At 47.5% G+C, this 26,187-nt stretch overlaps 1 protein-coding gene and 1 long non-coding RNA gene across 2 annotated transcripts; one reads left to right on the forward strand and one right to left on the reverse strand.

The window, feature by feature from the left end:
• LOC118241534 lies at positions 1-2,368 on the forward strand. The gene is made up of 2 exons (XR_004776149.1): positions 1-83; positions 406-2,368. It is a non-coding gene; the product is annotated as an uncharacterized LOC118241534 (long non-coding RNA).
• A 37-nt stretch (positions 2,369-2,405) lies between these two features.
• Positions 2,406-26,187, reverse strand: atp2a2b (ATPase sarcoplasmic/endoplasmic reticulum Ca2+ transporting 2b). Its single transcript, XM_035526926.1, has 20 exons — positions 26,070-26,187; positions 25,598-25,615; positions 25,418-25,500; positions 22,842-22,946; positions 20,175-20,313; positions 12,783-12,863; positions 11,611-11,696; positions 10,763-11,227; positions 9,275-9,363; positions 9,068-9,170; positions 8,807-8,938; positions 8,534-8,653; positions 7,872-8,090; positions 7,074-7,409; positions 6,492-6,712; positions 6,047-6,249; positions 5,558-5,643; positions 5,287-5,420; positions 4,951-5,068; positions 2,406-4,163 (listed from the first exon to the last, which is right to left on the reverse strand). Exons 1-20 carry the CDS (start codon positions 26,185-26,187, stop codon positions 3,894-3,896), a joined length of 3,126 nt encoding a protein of 1,041 aa, XP_035382819.1. The 3' UTR covers positions 2,406-3,893.

Below are 26,187 nucleotides of genomic sequence, written 5' to 3' on the forward strand. Positions count from 1 at the left end.
GGCTGCGAGGAGCTCAACGCAGAAAAGGGCGGGACTGGGTTGTGGACTAGCTGTGGACTATTTTGCATGAGGTAGTCGCTACTGTAAGTGAAGTCTAATTCAACCCCGAGCGATAAAAGTTTGCTTTTAACCCCTAGCAGAAAACTACACTGAGAATAGAGGTAACAAACGCAATGCAAATCTGATTAAAATACAGTATATGAAAGCTGGGGGTATAGCTTATATAAAGGTTGATTAATGAAAATTGATTAAGGAGGCGCATTTCTTTTCCTTTCTTTTTTTAAAAACATAAAACAGATATATGCAGCAGAATGCACAAATCTACCGTGTCTAAAATAAGCATCAATTCACGAATGCAATGATTCGGTGTTTGGTGTTTAATGTTTCGACTGTGTCGCCCTCCAGTGTCAAGGTGCAGACACTACAGCGCTGAAGACTCAGTCACAGAACTCTCCGAGACAACGCAGTTGGCCGTTTCTGGTTTTTTACTTGTTTTCAAGACAATACTACACAGTAGTTTCATTAATGTTAATGAAATGTTAATGTTAAATACGTCATGGACATCCTACAAAAAAAAAAAAAAGTCAACCAGTGCAAAGTGACTGAGTTACAGCTATTAAACAAAGAGTTAAGAACTAAACTATTATGAATGCACTCCATTATCAGAAGTGGAACATTTAATAATGGGATTGTGCGTCAGTAAAATTAAACTGGTAAGTTTATTTGCAAAATTATGCTTATCATGTCATACCATTGAGCAGGAATGTACACAGCAAATACTATAGAAATATAGATAAAATGTCTTGGCTACTTGCAACTGAAGCATGCATTTTACTATATTGTATATATATATATATATATATATATATATATAATTATACACACACACACACACACACACACTCTATATAAAACTGACATTTTACACAGTAAAAAAACTCTTGTTGCAAGTCGGTATTGTATAATGGTAGAACATTTTTTCCATGCAAAGTGGAGGACCAAAGATGCTGAGCACTTGCACACAGCACGCATTTGCACACAGCACACATTTATACATACATACATACATACATACATACATACACACACACACACACACACACACACACACACACACACGAGCGTGCGCTAAGCAGCAGTCATTAGCCTCTTCTACACTGCCACCAGCTGTCTTTATTATCCGTTCAGTGTCCATAACCACACCTAAGTCCTAAATCAAAAAAAAACAAAAAAAAACACATTTGATCAGTCAGTGCAAAGACTGCTGTGTTTTCCTGGTCTGCCTGTTGATTATACACAGAGAGATTGAGAATGAAATGCCAATCAAAATACATCCACAAGAAAAAGCTTGCAGTTTCCCCAAAGCCAGCTGGAGGGGGGGCGAGAGTGCACGCATGTGGGCTCAGCTATACAAGCCATAACCATGCTTACAGCAAGCGTTGGGTAATCTTGTGTAGAATATTTTCATGTCATTGAATACATAATAGAGGCTTCTAAGAGAGGAGTGATGAGTGATTTTTTCCACAAGGTGAGTTTAGCCTATGTAGACAATCATGATCTGGAATGCAACCCACTATATGTAGTTTTAATGTGGCTTTCTGAGTGTACACACTGAGCAGCAGAACGATTTACTGTAACAATCATAAAAAGACAAATTATCGGGTGACCATTAACTTCAGAAACCAGCTAATAGTATTGATGGAGTGAAAAGTCATCCTCAGAAAGCATCTGGTTATCTCGTTAATCTCATACACTTCTACGTCAGAACAATGGAAGAGACCATTTTAACTGGAACACCAGTACCACTCAAAAAGGTGAACACATACCAGACAAATGCCATGAAACACATTGTAGGAACATAGGAATCACTAGTCTACATTTTATTGGGTTGATGCTCAGAAACACCTAATGTTCCCTGATTTCCAGCACACCCTCAACATGAGACTGCAGACACGCAAGCCCAGTGAGGAAGGTGTGGAGGAGCATTAGCCATACTTACTCGGTTAGAAGGAACCCCAGAGAAGGCATAGGGACAGGCTGAACAGCACAGAACGGTTACACACCCACTCTTACAGCGACACGAGCACACAACACACCGAGGCTCAGGCTTTGTATCATTTTAAAACAGCGTACAGACAGACATTGGTACCATGCGGCACACGCGCTGCAATGCCCACCGACAGGGCCGTCCAGGAGAGGGGGCTGGATGGCAGTGCACATGGACAGGACCATCCAGGATAGCAGGCTGGATGCGAGGTCGGGTTGCCAGCTCTCTAGATTCTGCTCATTCTGCTTCTATGTGCACAATACATTCCTGCACCCAAGTAGACTGGCTTCTGCAACTACACTCATCATCTTAAAAAAAAAACAATAGCACTGCCAAGAAAATGAAGACATACGCAAGGTTTCATTTAAACGGTCCGTGAGAGTGTATTTTCCTTAGTAGAAAAGAAAGGAGGGGGAAACATTTTGGTTTTGCATTGTAAAATTCATATTCTAAATGCAAGACAAACCGATCGTGTTAACTTCATCTCTAAACCCAATCCACAGATTATAACCCTTACATCTGAGTCTCTCCCACCTACCCTGCCTCAAAAACTCACAAATTAAGTTAATACAAGTCAATTATAAAATACTAAAGAAAGAAACATCATTAAAACAAAAATAGTAATAGGGAGGGGATGATTTGATTTCCTTTTCTGCACAAGCCAACAGGGGGCGCACCTGAAAGCGATCACATCGTACGCAGGCTGGGGATCAAACGTGTGAGGGGAGGCAACACGACAGGAACTGGACTGAGGTAGCTGCACTCTGCTTAGTGCAGAAAAACTGGCTTTACTAATTAAAAATGTAAAGGTTCAAAACAAAAGAAGAAAAAAAAGTTGTTTTTTAAAAGAAACAGCAAAATGGAAGTTATTGTACAAAGGAGAAAACAGGCAAGTCTTAAATGAAAGCCCTACACAATGCATGCAAGATTGAGAACATGCAGCTTCCGTCTCAGGAGCAGATTTAGTGGACGCATTCAGTGTCTCTCCATCCCTCATCCCACTCTCCCGCCACGCCACTCCAGTTTAGTATTCCAACTAGACGATCGTAAACACAAATAAACTGTCCCCACCCACATCACCCTGGCTACATTTAGGCAGCTGTAAGGGACACTGAAACTTGTGGGTTTTGTTTTTTATTATTTTAATGATTTATGGTTCGTCTCCATGGCTTTTCAAAAGATTTGTGCGTTTAGACTACTGAAATGCATCAGTACACAAAATGTGGTTCAGATCAGTACAGAGTTGAACCCATGCGTTATGGCTTTAAAGAAAATATCTATATATTCGTCAAATATGTGGGAGAGAAGAGAAAACAGGATTTGAACGGCTGCCCAGATGTAGCAGGGGTCTCGTCTGGTCTCTCCCATCCATGGGCATGTCTGTACTCAAAGTAGACCCGGAAACAAATGACTTGTATAAAATAGTGTTCAATCTTTGTATCTTATAACTTCATGCACTCAAAACAAAAACAAAACAAAGTTAGTATTTATACTGGTTTGAAAGGAAACCATGGGAATTAAGAAATGCATCCAAATGATTAAAAAAGGGCAACAAAAATATTGATCATTTTAAGACCAAATCAGCAGAAAATCCACAAACGTGGTAATAATAATAATAACAATAATGGTCACTAATACTTAAACACTTCAACTCTGTGGTCCCCTCCATAGCGACTAGACTTTTTTTTTTCTAAAAAGAACAATGTTACATTTTTATATTATTGTTATGATCGTTTTAACTCGATCCTTCTCGTGCACAGGCACACATCTTACACACATACACGCTTGTACATACACACATTTTCCTTATCTACACACAGGGCAAGGGGGTTTTTGTGCTCATGAGTCAAGACCAAAACATTTCAGCCAGGTTAGTGTCGGTGCTGTAGATCCAGACCACCAGGGGGAGCATGAGAGCTATGAAGGGCCAGGAGATGCCCTCAGTCCAGGCAAAGAGCGAGCAGGCCCTGTCCGCGGCCTTGTCCAGCTCTTTACCAGGCTCCAGGTAGTTCCGGGCCGCAAACTTGAGCACCTCGTCCAGCAGGATGACAGGGAGAGAGATCTTCAGCACCATCAGCCACTGGGTCACGTTGAGTGGGGTGATCTGAAAGATCATCTGAGGAACAAAGATGATAAACATTAGAGGAAGAAACATGCCTGTTGCGGTAAACAACAGAGATGACAATTGTGTCAATGACATCAAAGACTACTGACACATGGATTAAAAATTACTGGTCAATACCAATAGTCAATAATACCGATAAACAAACAAACAAACAAACAAACAAACAAACAAACAAAAACCCACACTAGCCAATACCGATACCATAACTTTTGGCTACACTTACACAAGGTTACACTCCACTTACATAAGAAGAAGCATTGATTTTTATAACTTTTCCTCATATTCCCCCAATTCCTCCTCTAGCCTGGGTGAAGCTCTAAGAGCTTTTCCAATTCATGCTGACCATCAGCTGACAGCACAGTAAGAAATCCAGAACAGTGGACCATATCCTTTTACTGCTCAGGTGATATTTGAAATTGTTTGGAATTTTTAGGTTTGTTAAATTTTTTTTTTTTTTTATAGTTAAAAAGTTTGACGAGAAAGCCTACAGCCACATTCAGTACTTAGCACTACCAAAACAGCATTTCCCCGGTGGATCCTGCACTGTTGTAAACCACTTTGTTTCATGTGGGCACGTTCATGCCACAGAACTGTTTTAATGTTATGTTCCAAGCGGCATGATTGGCTGTATAGAAACATCAGTCACAGCCACATGGCCCCTTCCTTTCCATTGCAGACTATTTTTGGCTTCACAGAGTGACAAAACGTAAACGCCTCCACTTGCCCCTCCCACCCCCGCCCTGTAGAATCTAGCCCCCCCCCCCCCACTCACGCATACCGGCAGAGGCTCCACATAGAGGATGAGGAAGTGCAGGGACATGGAGAGGCAGATGGCTCCCAGCAGCCACACGTTCTCCCAGGGAGGCATGCGCAGCAGGGACTGGTTCTCTGACACGCTAACAACAACGACAACAACAACAGTCCTGTCAACAAGTTGGTCAACATGTCATGGCCCATGTCTGGAAAGGCACTGCATTGCAGAGTTTAGTGTCACAAAGTCCGCATGTCAGCAGCGAAAAACACCGGAATCTGCAATGCTAAAACGCTCCTTGCCTGAATGTGATTCCCAAGTTCTAGTGGGAAGCTGTGTTTGTGCTGCACTTCCTGCACTGACCTGTTGAGGGCGTTGCACATCTCAATGGTGACCAGCACAGACAAAGCCATGGTCATAGGGTATGGAGACTCAAAGACTTCGCACTTGATGTCCATAAACTCGGGGTTCTCCGGGCCACACTGGAGGAAGTGACTCTGGAGGAAGAAAACGTGGCCTGCTGAAACATTTCACACTGAGATGAAGAGTTTTGGGAAAACTCAGCTCAGACAGGACTCGTGCGTGAGCCTGCGCACATGTGCATGCGAACGGAGGAAGCAGCAGCGGCACTAACCAGCTGATAGAAGGTGACCCGTGGTCCGTCTTCAGCAGCAACGAACCACCATGCTGCAGCGCCAACTGTGGCTGCCCCAACATAGCCTGGAGGGGAGAGAGTTAACCCCATCATTTTTGCTCACACACACACACACACACACACACACACACACACACACACACACACACACACACACACACACACACACACACACACACACACACACACACACACACACACACACACACCTCTAAATCAGATCTAACCTAAATTAGGGTGGTTCTGCTTGGCTGGGGGTCCAGCACTGGCTGGCTCAAACCCAGCTGAGTCTACTCAGTTAACGATCAGGTTTAGTACCTCTGTTAGAGCAATGGGACAATTGGCAAACTGCCCTCCAGGGCTGGAGCCGGACACACCTGCCCCTTGGTGGGGGGGGGGGGGGGGGGGGGGTTCTTAAACTTTTTAAAAAAAAAGCATAAACCACCGAGACTTTGCCAGAACACTCACAGCCGATGGCCAGGTATCTGAAGAAGAGCCAGCCGGAGATGAGGGGCTCGCGCGCGTTCCGGGGTGGCTTGTTCATGATGTCCAGGTCGGGCGGGTTGAAGCCCAGTGCTGTGGCGGGCAGGCCATCCGTCACCAGGTTCACCCAGAGCAGCTGCACGGGGATAAGTGCCTCTGGGAAGCCCAGCGCCGCCGTCAGGAAGATGCTGCAGTCGACACGACCAACAACCACTTTTAACGCCATGAAAGAGATTTACACGCCATGGTAAGCCGAGAGGCTTTTAGAGAGTAAAGAAAATCTCATGGTATCAAATCTCGTTTCCTAGGACTCCTACTAAGTCAATCCTCATCATAACCCGACACCAGTTATGAGAACGAGCAGAACTAATGAAGAAGCATTCCCAGGGCCAGTTAAGACCCGGCACGGTTACAAACATGAGGCTCTTACCACACCACCTCGCCCACGTTGGAGGAGATGAGATAGCGGATAAACTGCTTCATGTTGTTGTAGATGGCCCGCCCCTCCTCCACCGCCGCCACGATGGTGGCAAAGTTGTCGTCAGCCAGCACCATCTCGGACGCCGTCTTGGCGACGGCCGTACCGGAGCCCATGGCGATGCCGATCTCTGCCTTCTTCAGGGCAGGAGCGTCGTTCACGCCATCACCAGTCTAGAGAGGAGGAGGCGGAACGACAGAACTATTAAGGACCCGAATGTCTGGCAGTAGGTTGATTGGGTTAACGGTTAGGTTTCTGTTTTCTTTCATCTGCTCATGCCGTCTCAGCCTATAAACGTAATCCATCCTGTAAAGATGGGATCACAGGAGCTAGCAGTGGACGGCCAAGCCGCCACACGGAGTTCCCAATGCAAGATGTAAGCAGACCTCAGTGAACCTGTGTCTACCCTGTTGGTGTCCTGGTTATGACCCAATTCATTTGAAGTCTTTAAGATAAAATAGTGGTCAAAGCTGAAACCTCACCCCCCCCCCCCCAACCCCCATGAGAGCAGGGAGGAAGGGGTTGCAGCGTTACCATGGCAGTGATCTCGTCGTAAGACTGCAGGTACTCGACAATCTTGGACTTGTGGGAGGGTTCAACGCGGGCGAAGCAGCGTGCAGTCAGCACGGCCTCGCGCTGGGCGTCGGATGAGAGGTCGTCGAACTCGCGCCCCGTGAAGGCCATGCGCGACACGTCCTCATCCTCGCCGAAGATGCCAATGCGGCGGCAGATGGCCACGGCTGTGCCCTTGTTGTCACCTGTGATCATGATCACCCGGATGCCTGCCAGGCAGCACAGCTTGATGGAGGCAGCCACCTCCGCCCGGGGCGGGTCCAGCATGCCCACGCAGCCTACGAACGTCAGGTCTGTCTGCAGGGGGGACCATTAAATCGTCAAGCGTGTTACTTTCTGCCAGTCACTCAGCAACACACTCACTCACATTCAGGTGCACAGCTGTTCACTACGTCCATTCATTCACTCTCTCTGGCCACTTATGAATTTGAGAGTTCTGCATTTGTTTCAGATGAGCGCCGACTTAATTCTACGGCACGGTGGTTTTCTGTTACAGCTCTGTTGCCTGCCTGCACCCAGTTTGTCCCAGCCTTTTCACTTACAGACTCTTACACATGTGGAAGAACTCAAAAGGCCCTGCTCAAGAACCTGGCAGTCTGACAACCCGAACAAATCACAAAGAGGAAGGGCACCCCAGGAGGGCACCTTCTAACTAGGATCTGGACAGAGCTTCTGATTCCGATTGCCCAACACCGTTAAGGTCCAGAGTACTGCAGCTGCCAGACTGAAGCCCTTCTGCACCTGTGCCAAGGTTCTGACCTCGTATTCGACGAAGCGTGAAGAATCGTCCAGCACCAGGTGCTCCCTGCTGATGGGGTTGTCCCGCGTGGCCAGAGCCAAGCACCGCAGTGTGTCCCGCCCGGTCCCATACTCGCGGATCACGGACAAGAGCTTCTCCTTGATGCCTGCCGTCAGAGGGACCTTATTACTGCCCACACGGACGTGTGTGCACCGGTCAATCACACCCTCCGGAGCACCCTACACACACACACACACACACACACACACACACACACACACACACACACACACACACACACACACACACACACACACACACACACACACACACACACAAAGTGAACACAGATTGAGTGATAATTAAAATGACCATCAAACACACCAGAGCAAGACTACAGATCTGATTTCTGCTTTCATCCTCAATATCGATTTGATCTCTAATCACAGAAAGCAGAGCAGTGCTTCAGTCCAGAGGTTTCAAGACAGTTTTGTGTTTCACACTCTTCATATTCAACACACAGAATGTGTTTTTTTTCCTCCTGGATCAGCTCCTCAGAACTGATAGCAGGTCAGTAGCTTTCTCTGATGCTCCTCGTGTTCCCAAGCTCAGGTGAAAACGCAGGCGCTCAGGACACGCAACGCGAGAGCACCACGGCAACTATCCGCAGAGGGGCGGTTACCTTGACGAACATCTTGCCCATGGCGGAGCGGGCTTTGTTGGGGGTGCAGTACACAGACATGGACTTCCTGTCCCGTGAGAACTCCAGCGTGAACTCCTTCTTCATCAGCTGTTTAATGACCTGAGTAAAAGGCACACAAAACAGGACAGCTGCTGAATAGAGGAGCCCCTGCATGCCCCAGCACACAGCCTCGCACAGGGGCGGTGGACAGCACCACCAAAGCCACTCGCCTTCCTGGTGAGAGCGGGACAGGACTGGAAACAGCAGACTTACAGAGTTGCAGGCATTGGCACGTTCAATCTTGGAGAGACCTTTGAGATCGGTGTCAAACACGTTCATCTTCTCCACGAGACAAGCAAGAGCCGTTTCTGTGGCCTCGCCAACCTTCTCATATACTCCTTTGACCTAGCGGCAGACAGACAGACAACCCAAGGCCCATCAGGTGAGCTGCTCTGTGGTAAAGGACGCTGTAAAACGGTGATGTAAAATGAACTTAAACTGTGATGCTTATTTGATCCAAATTTGGCCTCAGACCTCGTTATAGTCCAACGAGGAGTCGTTACAGAGTGCACAGATCGTCGCCATCTCAACCAGAGCATCGTACTTGTAGCACTTCACTGGTTTGCCATCCTGATACCTGAGGAAAAGGGCAGAGTTAGTCCTCACCTCTGCAAAGCTATTCAACGTCAGAGTGTTTAGATGAACACGTTTGTGCGCTCGCATAGTGCACAGAGGACTCACACTTCTCCTTCAGGTGCATATGTGGAGCCAGTAACGGTGAACTGCCTGAGAAAGCAGCTGTCTCCCTCCACCTGGTCTACAATGAACATCTGACACACACACACACACACACACACACACACACACACACACACACACACACACACACACACACACACACACACACACACACACACACACACACACACACACACACACACACACACGCAATTCATAAAACCTCCTGCAGGTGGTACACTCAGCACCAAGACACTGCAGTGCCTAGGACAGGCAGTGGTACACTGCCTCTGAATGCGAAATCTAAACACTAAAGGAAATTTCTTTAGGGGTTATCCAAAGGTCACGAAGCACTGAAAGACACCTAAAATGGATAAGTGGCCGGGGGGTTGGGGTGCCGCCCCTGACAAAAACCAGAGCCACAGGACATGGCAGACATCAGGGTGAAGTAGAAAGGGACATGAGGACTGGTCCCCGCCACGTCTCTTCAGGGCTGACCCAAGCGGGGACAGGCTCTGCACAGCTACAGCGATGTGATTAGCATCAAAGTCCGAAAGTCTCTCGGGTCCGTCAGCACTGGACAGCCACGTCACAGCCCGACAGGGAGAAGCAGGGTGAGACTTAAAAGATAAAATACACCAAAAAATAAAAAGCGGTCAATTTACTCAACCTTTTCAGTACAGCACAGCTGCACAAATCAGTCATTAGAACCCTGTTAACACTTCCATTTCTAAATAAGTCCTGGGCATGTTTGGCCCTGGCTTGCGTCACTAGAAGTGACGCATTTCATCTCATATACGGTGCTCTTAACACAGCTTGGAGCCAGAGGTTTCAATCCTGCTTCAGCGTGTCAGCAAGAAGACCACGCATGTAGAGAACGACTGGCACAGTGTGTGTGCTTGCGTGCTCACGTGTGTGTATGGCCAGAGCACAACTGTGCTGAGGATCAGAGACAGACTACACACAAGGTCAGTTATGCAACACTACAGCATGTAAGCGACTAGCGCATACTGATCAGCAGTCACAACAGAGCTGCACTGGCGGGGGGGGGGTAGAGCCTGGAGGAGAGTAATGAGTCAAAACTAAGAAAGAAAGAAAAAGAAAAAGAAAAAAAGAATGGGAGAAATGGAGGGAGAGAAATAGAAATCTAAAAAGTGCATGAAAGGAGAAAGGAAAGCTGTTCTGTATTTCCTTGAGCCTGAGACCAAGAGAGGCAAAAACAGGGGTGGGGGGGGGGGGGGGACAGGATCCTTTGAAACTGTTAAACACCTTATAGAAAAAGCCTGGACAGCCATGAAGCAAGTCTGAGAGGTCGATACAGTAGCCAACATTAAAAAAAAAAAAAAACGCTGCCACTGTTCAGTGATGCATGAAATAAGTGTCCATATTCACAATCATTTGCATAATACACACAAAAATATGCATCATCATGACGGCGCTTCAAAGCGCAACAGATCAAAGGGATTCTAAAGTATGGAAGCCCCTCCTCACCCTGCACACGGACATCTGGTTGGTGGTGAGCGTGCCCGTCTTGTCGGAGCAGATGACGGAGGTGCAGCCCAGCGTCTCGACGGAGGGCAGCGAGCGCACGATGGCGTTCTTCTTGGCCATGCGGCGGGTGCCCAGCGCCAGGCAGGTGGTGATGACAGCAGGCAGGCCCTCGGGGATGGCGGCCACGGCCAGTGCCACGGCGATCTTGAAGTAGTAGATGGCGCCGCGGATCCAGGAGCCGCCGTGCACGGGGTCGTTGAAGTGGCCGATGTTGATGATCCACACGGCGATGCAGATGAGCGAGATGACCTTGGAGAGCTGCTCGCCGAACTCGTCCAGCTTCTGCTGCAGCGGCGTGCGCTCCTGCTCCGTTGACGCCATCTCGTCTCGGATCTTGCCGATCTCCGTGTTCACACCCGTCGCTACCACTACGCCCACCGCCTTGCCTGCCGCGATGTTCGTGCCCTGCCAGTGCCAAGGGCAAGATCAGAACAAATTGCTAAAGCGGTCACCCTTAGAGCTTTGAAGTCACTTCTAAGAGCTGAACATTTACCAGTGGTGGCATGCAATGGCCCTGGGCACAAAGGTGGGTACGGCCCTGGAGATCTTTTACTCTACCAGAGGACCAGAGCAGACCACCTCTGCCAAATACCATGGGGTTTTACCCGCAGGAATGTTTATACTTAAAATTCAACAGCGGATCCTTAAGTACTAACTGCAACAACAGCTCAAGACAACTCTAAATCCACAAGTGTGGGAAAGGGCGCCGTTGCACAGGGAGACGCAACACTCCCAGCACTGAGGAAGGCACCAGAAGCAGCAGCTGTACAGAGCGAATTCACACTTACGGAGAACAGCATGTTCTTCTTGTCCTGGTTGACGGCGCGCGGGTCGGGGACCGGGTCTGTGTGTTTAATGACGGACACGGACTCACCTGCGGAGGAGGAGCAGACGCGGGGGTGGGGAGTTAGTGAAGCCAAGGACAGAAGCACACGGCTGGGTGGTTCTCTGTTACCCAGTCTGGCTGGGGAAACCGGCCAACCTATACCTCTGTTCAGCACTGCAGCTTATTCAAGTAACAAATATACAGGGAAATCCAGATGAACTAAACCAGTGATGAAACACTTGACCTAACAACAAGTTTCACCTAAATCCCAGTTGCCAGCAAATCTTCATGATGTTCTGACCCTGTTCTAGAATTAGCAGTTTCTCGCGTCTCCTGGAGGCTCCAGCTGACAGGTTTAATGCAGCGCCAAGTGTGCGAATTCGTCATCAACACCACCAAGAACCGAGCCGTGGAGCATCAAGCAAAGCTGTGAGCAACTGCTTTCAGTCTACACAACTATGCTTAGCATCGCAGAAGTTCCCCATTAGCTGTAAGATTCACGTTCTGACTGCGACCATTTGACCAGTTTAGACCTTTACAATATCTAAAGCAATGGGACTGTCATTACCAAACATCTCCAGACTCTAAAACTCCAAGATTTGCAGCTTGCTCATCTCCCAGAGAGAGGGGGATACCACAGAAACATCCTAACAGGCAGAGCAGACTGCTAACAGGGGGAAATCGGTAACTGTAACTGAATGATCAGTTACTGAAAGATCCGAGGTCAGTTGTGCAGCACAACAAGAAACAGCCAATAGTGGAGAAACTAAATCACTGACTGGGAGCTTAAACACTCAGTTACCAAATAAGGAAGGAAAGGAAGATGTGAGCCCTACAGTACCATCTCCCCTCCCCCACTCCTAGCCCCAACAAGGTGATTCTTGCTTGCACTGTAGACGTAGCCTTTATCCTTTAGTGATTTTTTCTGTTGCTTTTTGGCTTTTCCCGTTTGTTTGGTTTTTTTTTATACAAAAAGAAGTTAGCATGGTGGCATCACATTAAATATGTCTTCTCTTATTACATAATTTCTCATCAGTGTTTTGGCAGCACCTGCAATACTTTTCATATTTTAATATATTCATAATATATTCAGTGTCTATAGGTTGGCACTTCAACAAACACAACTGGTCTCACCTGTCAGAATGGACTGGTCCACTCTCAGCGTGGTGGACTTGATGGAGGTCAGGCGGATATCAGCAGGAACCTTGTCACCCACTAGAGAGGAAACAAAGTGTGCTGTCAGACACGAGCACAGTGTACGTGAAGGAAAGAGCTGTTTCCACCACTCTGTGGCGGCCACACACTCGCAGCAGGCGCAGGCTTACGTGAACAAACTGATCATTTCAAACCCATCAACAGCCTCGCTTCTGCCAGCATCAAGGACTCGCCGTGCACCAACCAGCAATGGAACACCCTTTAGAGCCTCGTTGGTCTGTGCAATCCTGAAGCCCTTATTTTACACAGACACTGGAGGTTCAGGCTTCCCAAAGGCCAGAAGGGGGTCCTCGAGGGTCCGGATGTTGGCAGACCGTTTCTCATGACATTAAAGGTCCAACCACCACACTGACGTCACTGCAGTGAGGAACTCGGCATCGCACCTTCTGCACTTCAGAACCAAGTGTAAATCAGCCAGCAAGAGAGCCTGTGAGCCTGCTAGTTTGTTATGGCACTGGAGCAGCAGCAGCATCAAACTAGGAGAAAAAGTGTTAATCTGCATTTTGAAAAGACAAGTGGAGAAAAAAAACTTGAGTGAGGACTGAAGCCCTTGATATCAAATTTCGTTTGATTCCAGCTGAGAACATACCAGGCCAATAACACAGGGCTGAACTGACTGCACCTGGCAGGCCGTGGAGTGGCCAGTGCTAACCTGATAAAGGTGGAGGAGCAATACCTGATGTAGATTTAGCACCACCAAACGCAGAGTTACCCAACATGTCTCATGTTTCCGTGAGGACACAGAAATCGTCAGCATTAGTTTCACCAGGCAGGCCTTGCCAAAAATAAAATAATTAGATAATATCAAGCGCTTTAAAAATGTTCCAGTGCTCTGTGACGGATGATAAAAATAGACTACACATCATTCTTTCCACAAACGAGAGGATTTTAGTAAATGCTTGGGGCAGTGGTGGGGGGGGGCTCCAATGTAAACAGCTAATTTTTTCCACCAAATAAATCTTTGAATGAATGAGAATATATATATATATATATATATATATACACACACACACATATACACACACATATACGGGCCCTCCAAAATCCGACATTTATTAGCCACATGGAGAAGAACTCACTTGAACCATCCACTTTAAAATGTGTAAACGCTGAGTTTATGTGGAGACCGCTTCGACAACAACCAGCGTGCGTCCTCGCCACTAGACATGCATAGGCTGAAGCTGAGCGCAGCACCCGCGCGCAGATCCGTGCCAATCCTCCACGTCCGGTAGGGGAGCGAACGCATCTCCTTTCCTGGATCACGTTTTCATAGGCATATAAATCTACGCGTAGGCCTTCGCTGCCCCACTGGTGCCGGCATGGCAGCAAGAGCGTACCAAATATGGCAGAAGTATCTTGATATGGTCCACGGTGTACGGATGGGTTTACAGCACTTCTTACAGTGCTATTGAAGAGCTGGCCAGAGGGGGATTTGACTGGAGTTTACCGGACCATGCTGTGCCTTGATCTGAGACAACTTCCTCTCAAACAATGGCCTGGGCCTTCATGCAACCCTGAGCTGGGTTAACATCCTACCACCTCTTCAGTGGACTGAAGAAAAAGGGCAGTGGTAGATCAGTGTTGAAGGTACTTGTAACCAGAAGGTTGCTGGTTCAAGCCCCACCACTGCCAAGTTGCCACTGCTGGGCCCCTGAGCAAGGGTCCTATAACCCTCAATTGCTCGAATTGTACTCGCTCAAAATTGTAAGTTGCTTTGGATAAAAGCATCAGCTAAATGCCATAAATGTAAAAAGGAATTCCAAATACTATGGGTGAGGTGACAGACGCAATTTGTGTTTCCATATCTCAATATTAGGCATGCAATATTTTCCTTGTTGAAGCATTGCAAGTGGAATCTAAATACATCACCCCTCCAACTGACCTTCTGATCGGAAGTACTCAGTTTAGCTCCTGGAGTGCTACGGAAAACAGATCTTCATGATCCCATTTATAAAAATACCTCACCAACTTTAAAATGCCCTAAACTGAATGAATGAATGTAGAGCATGTTTTCAATATATAGCTCAAGATAAAAAAAGGTTGGATGGTAGGGTAACCTAGTTTATGCAATCAGGGAAAACACGGTTCTGTAAGAATAACTCTCCTTGATAAGAACTAATCGGAGATTAGATTTTACTTAATGAACGGCTTGAAAGGAATTTCTCAACAGCATCGCCGCCTAACTGATCCTAACGATTACACCATTTTATGCCAGTTTAAGCACTTCCCTTTTGGGAAACAGCTTATACGAGCCCTAGCTGATATGAGTTCTTCCAGATGCAGCATATGAAATGTGATACAATTCTAATCGTCTTAGAGGAGCAACATTAAAAGAAAAAAGGGCATGGCCCAGGAGTGTTGGGGAGGGTTCAGACTTGGTAGCTTTGGTTCCATTGAAATTAACCCTGGTGCAATTGTACAATTAGTGCAGATCACTGGAGTGAGCGAGAACGCTTTCTTGCAATGCCTGGTGCGCGTCAAATAAGCTCCTCGGGCAAAGTTGGTCTCGGCCCGCTTCCAAACTGGTTCGCTTAGTATGAAAACAGGACGAACCAAAAAGCGCCGAACGCAGGATGTGATGTCACAAGCTGCGAGCCAAAACTCTGAGTGGGAGAAGAGAGTGGTGGAAGAACAGTCATGGCAGCAAAAATGAACAGTAGAGCAACAGGGAGGTAAAATGCCTCATTATTTGGTACAACGAGCTAATCTGTACTGTGCAGGAAAAAACTTCAAAGATGCCGCATTCAACACATACTTCCTGTAGTTGAGGAATTCCTCATGCTGTTTCTCCTCCTTTGCACTTTTCAGCTCTTCCTGAGCATTCTTTATAGTTACTTTCGCAATGTGTGTAATTAAAGCTGTTGAATCAGCAAACAGCTGGGGGGCTAGCTAGAACTGCCCATCATAAACGTACAGGGGAAGGAAAAAAAAAAAAAAAAAAAAAAAAAAAAAAAAGCTTTTTGCCTTTGCTAACAAAACATGACTAATGCCTCCTGGTAACAGTTTGTGTAGATTGACAAGAACACAGTCCTCTACAACAGACACACCAACACATCTCACAGGAGAGTAAAACGCAAAAACAAGAGTGTTGAGCATCTGATTAAAGGGTTACTTTGATACAGTCTGGTTAAGGTAAACTGTAAGGGCTTTTTGGGCCAGCTGTCTGGTCAGGACACTTGTCAACACGAGTATCGTATCAGTCTCCAGGTTCCAGACAGCTCACATATGGCACCCTTCCATCTTAGCACAGGACAAACACTTCCGTATCAAAGGAAGAAGGAAGAGGAACACTGATGAGTGCAGGCACACGCGTCAACCAAAAGCTCTGAAAACAAGCAGTTACACTGCTCGCTTACAAGGAATCATTGCCTACGTGGACTTGTTATGTAACAGCTCAACAGTAACAAATTCCGGTTAAAGAGGAAGAAACCCTTTTTTGACATTTAGTTTAACTTCCAGCCCCTCCCTGTACAACCCTGCCCCACCTCTCAAAGAACAATCCTACTGAACTAAGACTAATACAGTTCTCATCGGGTTTCAGCTGCGGCTCGGGGTCTAAAGCAGCAGGGGCCAACTCTCAGCTCTCCTGCTCCTGCTAAACGCTTTGCTCCTTCTCTCCGGCATGCTCCGGGAGCTCCAGGGTCCAAGCTGAAAGCAGACGTGCAGCAGGGCTGGCAACAAGGGACATGTTGTAGGACGGGCACTCTCCGTCCTGGAGGAACACGTCCGTGCTCGACACTCCGCAGGCCACGTGAGAGCAGGGAGAAGCCATCTGTTGCCATGGTTACCCGTCTCCTCTGATCCAACCTGCTGCGTGATTCTCGGCCTTCCTCTGGCCTGCACCTCCTTTCTCAGCTGTGGGCGCAGGTTTGTGGTGGTCTCACGTCGCCATTCTTCACTAGACCATTACTCACACGCACCGCCTCCGTACCATTATCAGTTCGTTCAGAGCTCCCAAGCGTCAGGCCGGTTACCACGGCAACGGAGAAACCATTTAACAGTGGACAACATGAAAAGAAAGTCCACAGACTGCCAAATCCTTAGGCAATGTCACTTCAGGTCAAAGAAATGCCATCATGTACTAGAGCATCGGTCCAATCAAACCCTCCTTCATGAATGCCAGGTCCAGAGAGACAGGGCCCCTGAGACTAACAGAGGACTTTTTTCGACTGGGGAGTGAGTACAATAACGCGTTTGTGTGCAAGCCTGTGGAGTGAAAAGATCAGGCAAGCAAGCACAGGGGGCGCTCACATGTCACTTAGTCACGCACACACACTCCCCCTCTCTGCCCCAACGGATTATTGAGCGCACTCAAGCAGTTAGCAGGTGGTGATGGCAGCTGTCTAACATACCCAACATGCTCTGTGCCCTGTTCTGAGGTCGCCAACCCTTGGCAGATGCCATCACCATCCCTCTGGGACAATGAGACAGGAGAGCTTAGCTCATCTCAGGGCTCATGCACACATGCATTACATAGAACGGAACCCACCTTGTCGTGCCTCTTCGCCACAGCCATTATATGCAAGCATGACTCACCATTCTTAACAAGTCTACAATAACATTTAAATACATCATGTTTATGCTTGCGTGTTTTTCCCCTAATGCTCCAGTATTTCACAGCTGTCATTTTGCTGTCCAATATCTTATTGATGAGGTCAGTGGCGCATTGAAATGACTTCTTCGAAACACAGAGCAGCAGATATATGAGACTCCTCACTGAAGCTCTAGAACATCTGTTTCTTTTTGTGTTGAACTGAATGCATCTTAGATACTTCACAAAACAGCCACTCTACCGAACCAGCTGGTGCATCGGGTATGAGGAACTCGAGCTGGGGGAACTGGCATTGCATTACACAGCAATAGCAACGGCGCAAAGGTACCTCCAAGAGACAGGCAGAGGCAGAAAGACAGGTGGCGCAGAGGGGACATGTCCTGTGTGGCAAGCGGGATGGGCAGGGGTCAACAGGATGTCGGTTCCCAGAAGGCTTTACAAGGTCAGCAGGGACGGGAGAGCGAGGCTGCAATTCACTCCAGTCAGCCAAAGCAAGGACGCACCGACTTCAGGCTGCAGCCAGAGGAGCGGACCAAAAACACAGACGCCATCGTCTGCAAGGCAATGCTCCAGGACGAATGGTGGCACGATCCACGGGTCTGCCTGTGGGAACCTGACACATGAACAGTGACTGGGACCAGAGAGCCCTCGAGTTTTTGGGCCAGAGCGTTAATGAATAGCAGGAGCAGCTGATTTAAGATCAGCTTTGGTCCTGAAAATAGTAATCAATCGTATTATATTGACAGCAGAGGGACTAATCCCAGACCAGCACTCCACAATATTCTCAATTTATGCAGTATGGGCTCAGAAGTGTCTGCGCACACACGCAGAGATCCTTTAGATGACTACTTAACATTCCTGTCATGAGGCACCCTCCCCTGCCCCCTACCAAGCTCCCTCAAAAGAGGCATCTTCCTTCTTCATGCTCCTGTTCACCTCTTCACTCCGGCAGCCTGCACCACGCTCAGTCTGGATCAGCAGAAATTAAACCTATTATGTCACCCCAGTGTTAGCCAGCCAATGCACGGTGTTAAGGGAATCAATCCCCCCCCCCCCCATTTCTCCTTCCCAAAGAGAAAAAAGGTACCATCCCCCAATCTTCCTCTGTTTCTGAGGCATAGGCGGAGGCTGGGGAGCGGGGGGGGGGGGGGGGGGGGGGTCCTGACGACACAGGTACAAGCCAGCCAATCCTGCTCCGGAGACTCAACAATCTTAGGGAGCAGAGATTTCCATCCTGCGGGGACAAACAGGGGCTGCTCTTCCTCATTCTTCCGGCCCCCAGCCCCCCGCCAGCTGGGTTCCAAGCAGCCCTGACAGCCTCTTCCCCCTCTCTGTGCTGCATGACCCTACATTTGAGTGCAGGGCTCCTGTAGCCTTGCATAACGCGTTCACCTGGCTGCCATACGAGAAAGGATGAGTCATTAGAAAGAGCACCAGCGAGCTCCTCCGACCAGCAGGCTGCCTGCTGGCGGACAGTGATACCCTGCTCCCCTGTTCCAACTGCAGGTGACTAAGCAACGCAGTTCCACCAAACTTGCATCAGTCTAATTACAGCATGCAGGACCTGGTGACTAAGAACAAGGCAGTGGCACTCATACTGCTCCTATGGCGTCTAGGCACTTAAAGATGGCACAGCGCCCAGATCCGGTAGTAAATTTGCTTATGGGTACTGCAGGATGGTCAGGAGCAGGACAGTGAGATAGCAAAGAGCACTGTTCCTCACACAGTGGAGAGGTCCACAGCCTCTCAACTCGGCGAGCAGATGACCCAGGCTTCAGTCTGCCTGGGCTGTGACACCCAACACACCATCACGTTTAACTAACTACAGGCTTGTTGGGGCTTGGTGAAACGTTTTCTGCTCCAAGCCACAGATGAGCTCTGGGGTTTTTGTGTGCTTTTTTGCAGCACATATGCATCTCATTTTTTTGCAGTTACATAACTATTAATTAATTAAGGTTACAAATAAAAATGGTATTGATGTTTTTCCCCTTAGCAAGTATGGCGCCAAATTGCATCAGATGTGCCAGGATATGACTGTGACACTTGGGAACCGGATCTGAGTCCCAAGCCCTGTTTAGAATGCAATTTGATGCGTTTATTCACAGCTGAATAAACAACTCCACACCACACCAGTGGCATTAACAGGATGAATCTGAAGAACAACTCAGAGATAAGTGCAGTGTTTTGATTACAGTGAAGATTCAGCCAATCAGGACAAGCGTTTCGGCAGAGCGATTGGGCGCTGTGCAGGAGCTTGGTCCAGGTGGTAGTACTACTTTAGTCTTGAAGAAGGAGCCATCTTTCCCTCTACGCTCTGCCTCACTAGCGATGCCATACCAGGCAGCAGCAGCAGCAGGAGGAGGAGGATGGGGTGGCTGGTCCAGGAGTTGGGGTCGAGTGGGGTCACCAAAGCAGCAGTCGCAGGTGAGGTGTGGCGGTGACGCAGATCAGTCCTACTCCCTCCCCCTCTCTCTCCTCATACCCAGGCTCACTTTACCGTGCTGCCTTTATCCAGAAGCTGCACGTACACACCCTGTCTGCGTGATCCAGCGGTCAGAAACACAGTGAGGGTAGTGTAAGACTAAACTATGGGTAACCCGACACCTCACAACCTGTAGACAGACCGTGTGGGTGGTGCAGAAGATCCTGGCAACGTGGCACCAATTCAGGCCGGCCATTGTCTCTAACGGGAATACTGATTAACGCAATTCAGAGCACTGGTTAGATGTTCACAAAAGTCTAAAAGTAGATATCCTTACCAGCAACTTCCACAATGTCCCCGGGAACGATGTCCCTGGCTTTGATCCTCTGCACACTCTTCCTGTCCTGCCGATACACCTTGCCCATCTCAGGCTCATACTCCTTGAGGGCCTCTATGGCATTTTCTGCGTTTCGCTCCTGCAAGCACACGCGAACAGGAAATATGAAACAGCAGTTCTGGGTTATACAGTAGACCAAAACTACTTTGTAGGCATGGACATTCAGTACAAATTTCAGGCCTTATCTACCAAAGCAGTGATGGCAGGAATTTTGGACTACTTTCAGTCATATTCATAGATCTTAAAAAAAAAAAAAAAAAAAAAAAAAAAAAAAAAAAAAAAAAAAAAAAGTGGAAGAAAAAAATGGAAGAATGAAAGAAAATGAAATGAAAAAAATCCAAGAATATTTAACAGAAGTCCAACCAGACAGGAACCATCATGGGAATTTCTCTTTTTCAAATAACCAATGACACTGGATAGGTTCAGAGAATTCCCCTCTCGCACCCACCCTTCCCAAATCTAAACATTACATTTGGAGTGACCTTTTGGTTGCTGTGATCAGTCCTCAGGGGAACACTGTCTAGAGGCTGCCCCCTGGGCTTGCCAGGGGTGTTTTTTCTTCCAAGAGGCTTCTGTTGGCCTCCCTCATATGATGGGAACACACTGCATTTGTTTCAGGCCAATGCCACCAGCTAGCTCCGGGGCAGTCGAGAGGGACTGGGCTCCACACTCAGACCGCTCGGGCATTTCCAGCACTGAGAAACAACCTCATCTCCCGCAGATCTCGACTGCTTCGACATACTGCTCCTGCACTATTTATAAAGAGTTTCCTAACGTGCAATTGAACAAAAATGACCAGTTTCCCACCAGCATTAGGTTAACAAACAATTTACCATACTAGTTACGCACATTTTTTCACACACTTGTTTCTCTTTACATCTAGGTAACTGTAATTCTTAATAGCGGAATAATGGGTGTTCCTAGTCATTCTAGCCAACAGTAAAATCAAGAAGCAAGGAACTGAAATGCAAGAGCCAATGACAACAAAACGTGAAACACGTGGAACACCACATAGAAGGAAATGCCATAATAAGCACAGGACGCGGTTATAGATCTCGTTGCCTAATAAAATCAGAAGAGCATTAGATTAAAAAGGTTGGGCAACGTTCCCACATCATGAACAGTCCCAGGTCTCGTGCATTATCTAGTTCATTTGAGAACTACAGTAGGATGTGTGGTTGGAATTGGACAGATACGCCCTTAACAACCAGGTCTGCAGGAACCCCATTTTCAAATCAGACTTAGAGAGAGGGTATAGCACTCAAGTGTAGCTACTGGAACAGCAGGGAGCTGTGCTTTAGATGGAGATCAGAACAAACGTGGTCAGGAAACAAAAAAATGAGCGAACCGTTCAGTTGAAAAGAGAATGTGTAACCAAAAACAGTGCCCTGACTTCCCTGCACCTGCAGGGCACACCTGCACAGCTCTGCCTCGACCAATTCAAATCACCATCGGAATGAAACCATCGGGATCCAGAGAGTGCCCATGTTGTTTGCAATACGTTTTAATTATACATGGTTTTGTTGTTGGGTTTCTTTTTTTGGCCAGGAAGACCAGAACACAGGGGGGAAAAAAAGTTAGTCTGTCTGGGGTTTTAATTCCAAGCCCCATGATAATTAATCATCCTAATAAAACATTACAAAGAAGCCACAATCAACACCCAGAGCAGAAGGGCAATGCACAATAGTCACCTTTGTCCCTCAGTGGCAACACCTGTCCTGGCTGCTAAGAAACATGTATTTACTGGTTATATGCTGTGGACACTTAATGGCTCTGCAATGCTCCTGGGAGCAGCAGGAGTAATGAGTCCCAAGACAAGAGTGGGGGGAGGGGGATTACTCCAAACAGAGAAGGGGAAGTACAAAAGTGCAAGGATGAAGAGAGTTAGCCTCTGTGTCACTTGTTGCCGCCCATCCCTGTGTGCAGATGAGACCGCACCTCCAGGACTTTAGCCCTTCCAGAGCAAAGGCCATGAGAATTGCATTTTTTAAAATCCATAATAGGAAAACTTGGCTAGCGTGGGCAGAGCGCGACAGAACACGACTGGTGCCTGCCAGAGACACGCTGCACCGGCTTCTCCTTTAAGGAGTGGAGCTGGAAGCGCGGCAGGGGTGAAGGCAGGGGATTCTCAGGCCAGTCTGGGTAATGAATGGTGCCTAAAATAAACCCACGGAGCAGAAACTGGGACGCGGGCTTCAGGGCCACTGGGAGGTGCTGGAGAAAAACAGGCCCGCAGCTCTCCAGCTGGCATCCGCTGAGAGCTGAGCCACCTTAAGCCAAGACCTCCACGTGTTTTCGTTTCAATAACGAGGCTAACTTCCCCAGGAAAGAGGAGCAAACACACGAAAACGTGTGTGCGCGGCAGAAACACACTCCCCCAAGCGGCTCCAGGAGAACCACGGCACTGAGCTCCTTGCACACAGACCTACATGGTCAGGTGAAAGCCTGAGACACAGCGTGAGTTGGGAAGGAGAGCAAGTGTAAGCTATAAAGGGCTAAGAGCAACAGATGTCTAGAAAGCCCAACAAACAAGACCATATGCCTTCTGAAGTGATTCCCTGTGAAACACAAACACTAAGAGGTGGGGTGTAGGGGTAGCACACTTACCTGCCAGACCCCGACTATGGCGTTGGCTATAAGAATTAGCAATATTACAAAAGGCTCCACAAAGGCTGTAACGGTTTCTTCTCCCTCTTCAAACCAGGCCAGTACCTAGAGAGAACAACGGTGAGAAAAAATGTTTAATGGGAGTTAAGATTTACAAAACTGTGGTAAACATTCAAGTTAATTTCCTATCCAAATCACATGGTCTCAGATTCAAAGCTCCAAACCAAGTTCATATGCAAAGACAAGTACAATGTCAGAGTCCCAGCCCACGTGAGGGCACATTCAGCGGGAGACAAGGGGGCCAAGCGTGTAAGGGTAATGACCTGGACCGCTACATGGCATACTGCACCTCAGCCACCCTCTTCTTCAGTGGCAAGCGTGACCGCAGTCTCTGGTGCCTGCTGTTGGCTGGGTAATGAGACGAGTTGTGTTTGATGCGCGCTCGCCCTGCTGGCCTGGCACAGACGAAGTGAGTGCCCTGCCTGGTCGGGTGGCAGTTCAGACACTGCCACCGAAGCTTGTTAAGCATGTCCCACAGGGACTGGAGACAGACAGCTTTCCCAGAGAATGGGAGACAGGCACTGTGAACACTGCAGTATGGCTGCGGCTAGTCATCCGGTGCTAACGCTGACGACAGCATCTGACACAATTAGCTCAACACAAAGCTGAATGACCACAATGCACTAAAGAGAATTCAGTGCACCACCACAAAGGTATGTGCATCATGCACGCGCACACGTCACAGTTATTTAGGCACTTGCAGCATCATCTCACTATAGACACAAACAGAATAAACATATGGTATAGTACAGCAAATGTCTTCATTCCAAACACTGTTACACCTCACAGGGCCTGTCTTAGTCGAGAAAACACAAACGTCACTACTCTCCGCAGTACAAACCTTCCAGTCATCAGCAAAGAAAGCAGAGGATGGGCCCTTACAGTTTTGGACATCTACAGAAGATATTATCTGCAATTGTATCATCACTGCTACTGGTAAACCCCCCCCCCCCCAAGCTCTGGGGACTGGGCTTTAGCCACAGATCATTAGCCAACATTAGCTGCAAAGAATTCAGAAACAAACTCCTTGGTTTTGTGGTAAAACACACAAATTTCTGCATCTACAGAAATAATCTAGGTCATTCCACAAATGTGTCATGTAAAACTCCATCATGCCTCCAGCCTATAACCTATTTCAAAGTCCACAGACACAAAACAAAGCTAATGGGAGATTTTACCACGTCGTTAAATACTGTTTCTAAATCCAAAATGAACACCAGTTGGATAAACCGCAATTAATTACTCTTTTTCATGACAAGATTTCTGACTGGTCCACCATCTCTGGGCAATAACAACTTCTAAAGAAGAACTGTTCTAAAACAAGTTCTAAAGAACTGCAGACATGATGTTAACACCACTTAGATGACTGGCAGCCAAGAAACTATTGGGGCTCTGAGTCCAAACGGCAGAGATGAGAAGAAAGTCTACTAAACTATGGAAAGGACACAAAGTGCTGACTGACAGGACAGCTGGTAGGACAGGAACACCATGGACGAGCAAGCAAGAGAGAGACAGAGTGATGGACAGAGAGACTGAGTCACTGAGAGTGACAGCAAAACAGAGGGAGGGCATGAGGGAGAGAGTCTGAGAGAGACCAACGGACAGATCTATACGTTCCAGGATGGCAAAGAGGTCATGGAGGTGACCGTCACAGCTATGACTAACTTTGTCAGGGGGAATATCTTTCTAGTGCATGTACATTCCCGGTGTGTTCATTATGGCAACCCCAGTGTTGTGGTAACAAACACCGCAATCACAGTACAGCTATGGGACCTGAAAGGAAGCCAACAGGACAGCCAGACAGAGGGAGCAAAAGGTTACGGGGCCGGTCACAGGGGCCTCTAATCTCTCGCACATATTCACACCATTCCAGACAGGGCTGGCACACTAAGGACCCTTCAACTCCTGCCCGTCACTACAGAAGTGTCAATTGTGGGACAGGTGAGAGCCAAAGGCCACATTCGCACCGTCTGAAACATCCGGTCTAATCGCCGTCAACACTTCACAACTCAACGACAGCAGCTGTCTCACTGGAATCACATTACCCATGCATCAGATTCTTAACTGGCAAAACAATAGACACCTTTGATCTTGACAAAGATCTTGGATCCAAAAATTATAATTTCAACAGTATCACACGTATCCAGTGGTGCTACACAGCTGAATACAGACAAAGATTTGCATACTAGTCAACATTACTATTTACAATATTTAAATAGCCTGTTAGAAAACATTTACAACTGTGAATGAATAAGTAAATTACACGCTTCTGAGAGCTTTCAGGAGACATTATTATAGTCACTTACATTTACGGCATTTAAAAATGCGCTCTTGTCCAGACCATACATCAGCTTAAAGATATCGAACATTTAAGAATATAGTAAAACAAACTTGCTGGTACTGGCAATGAAACTGTCTGAAACCACTAATACTACAGTCTCTATTCCCATCACAAACACAAACCTTTTTCATTCTTTTGAAACTGCTACGGGACAAACAAAAAAAACAGTACTTACAAAAGATATGCATGCTGCCAGAAGTAGAATTCTGACCAAGAGGTCCTCGAACTGTTCAACAACCAGCTCCCACAGCGACTTCCCTGCACAATAAAGAACTCACATGCATAAGAATAGGCACTGGCGACACAGCAGAATTCCCACGTGCATTTGAATAGTGAACGAACCACGGCGCTTTACCTTCTTCCGCTGGTAATTCTGTGGGGCGGCGAAAGATCCGTATGAAGGAGAGAGAATGAGACATTTAGTTGCGCGATCACAATTCATTTTCTTAAAACCCGGGCATAACTTAACCAAAAAAAAAAACCTTAAAAACAAACGTATAATGTTACAAATGACTCGTCATTTCAAGCATCGTTCGCCTCTTATTTTGAGCTCATCCCGGCCGGCTAAGACCACGAGGTCGCCGACTGCAATGACGTCAGGTACGGGTCGGTTCATTTTCAACCGGTTAAACATTTTTAGTCTGTTGATGTACCGCAAAAGCCCGTGAGTGCACGCTGGGTGCGCGTCTCACGAACGTTAACTATAGCGCTGTGCAGTTAAATACACACCAGCATAAGCGAAACCACCAGCTAGCGTAGGTTAGCTAGGTTCGCTAGCCGGGGCAGCTGGGTGTCTAGCTCACCTAAATGCTCGCTAAACCACTCACCGTTGGGTCCCCATCTCTCTCTTTGCCGTTTCACCTGGTCTAGGCCGAGACCCGTGCTTTCATTAACACTGAAGTGACTGTAAACCTCCTCCACGGTCTTGGTATGAGCGTTCTCCAT

The sequence above is a fragment of the Electrophorus electricus genome, chromosome 6, assembly GCF_013358815.1.
Source record: "Electrophorus electricus isolate fEleEle1 chromosome 6, fEleEle1.pri, whole genome shotgun sequence".
Classification (NCBI taxonomy): Eukaryota; Metazoa; Chordata; class Actinopteri; order Gymnotiformes; family Gymnotidae; genus Electrophorus; species Electrophorus electricus.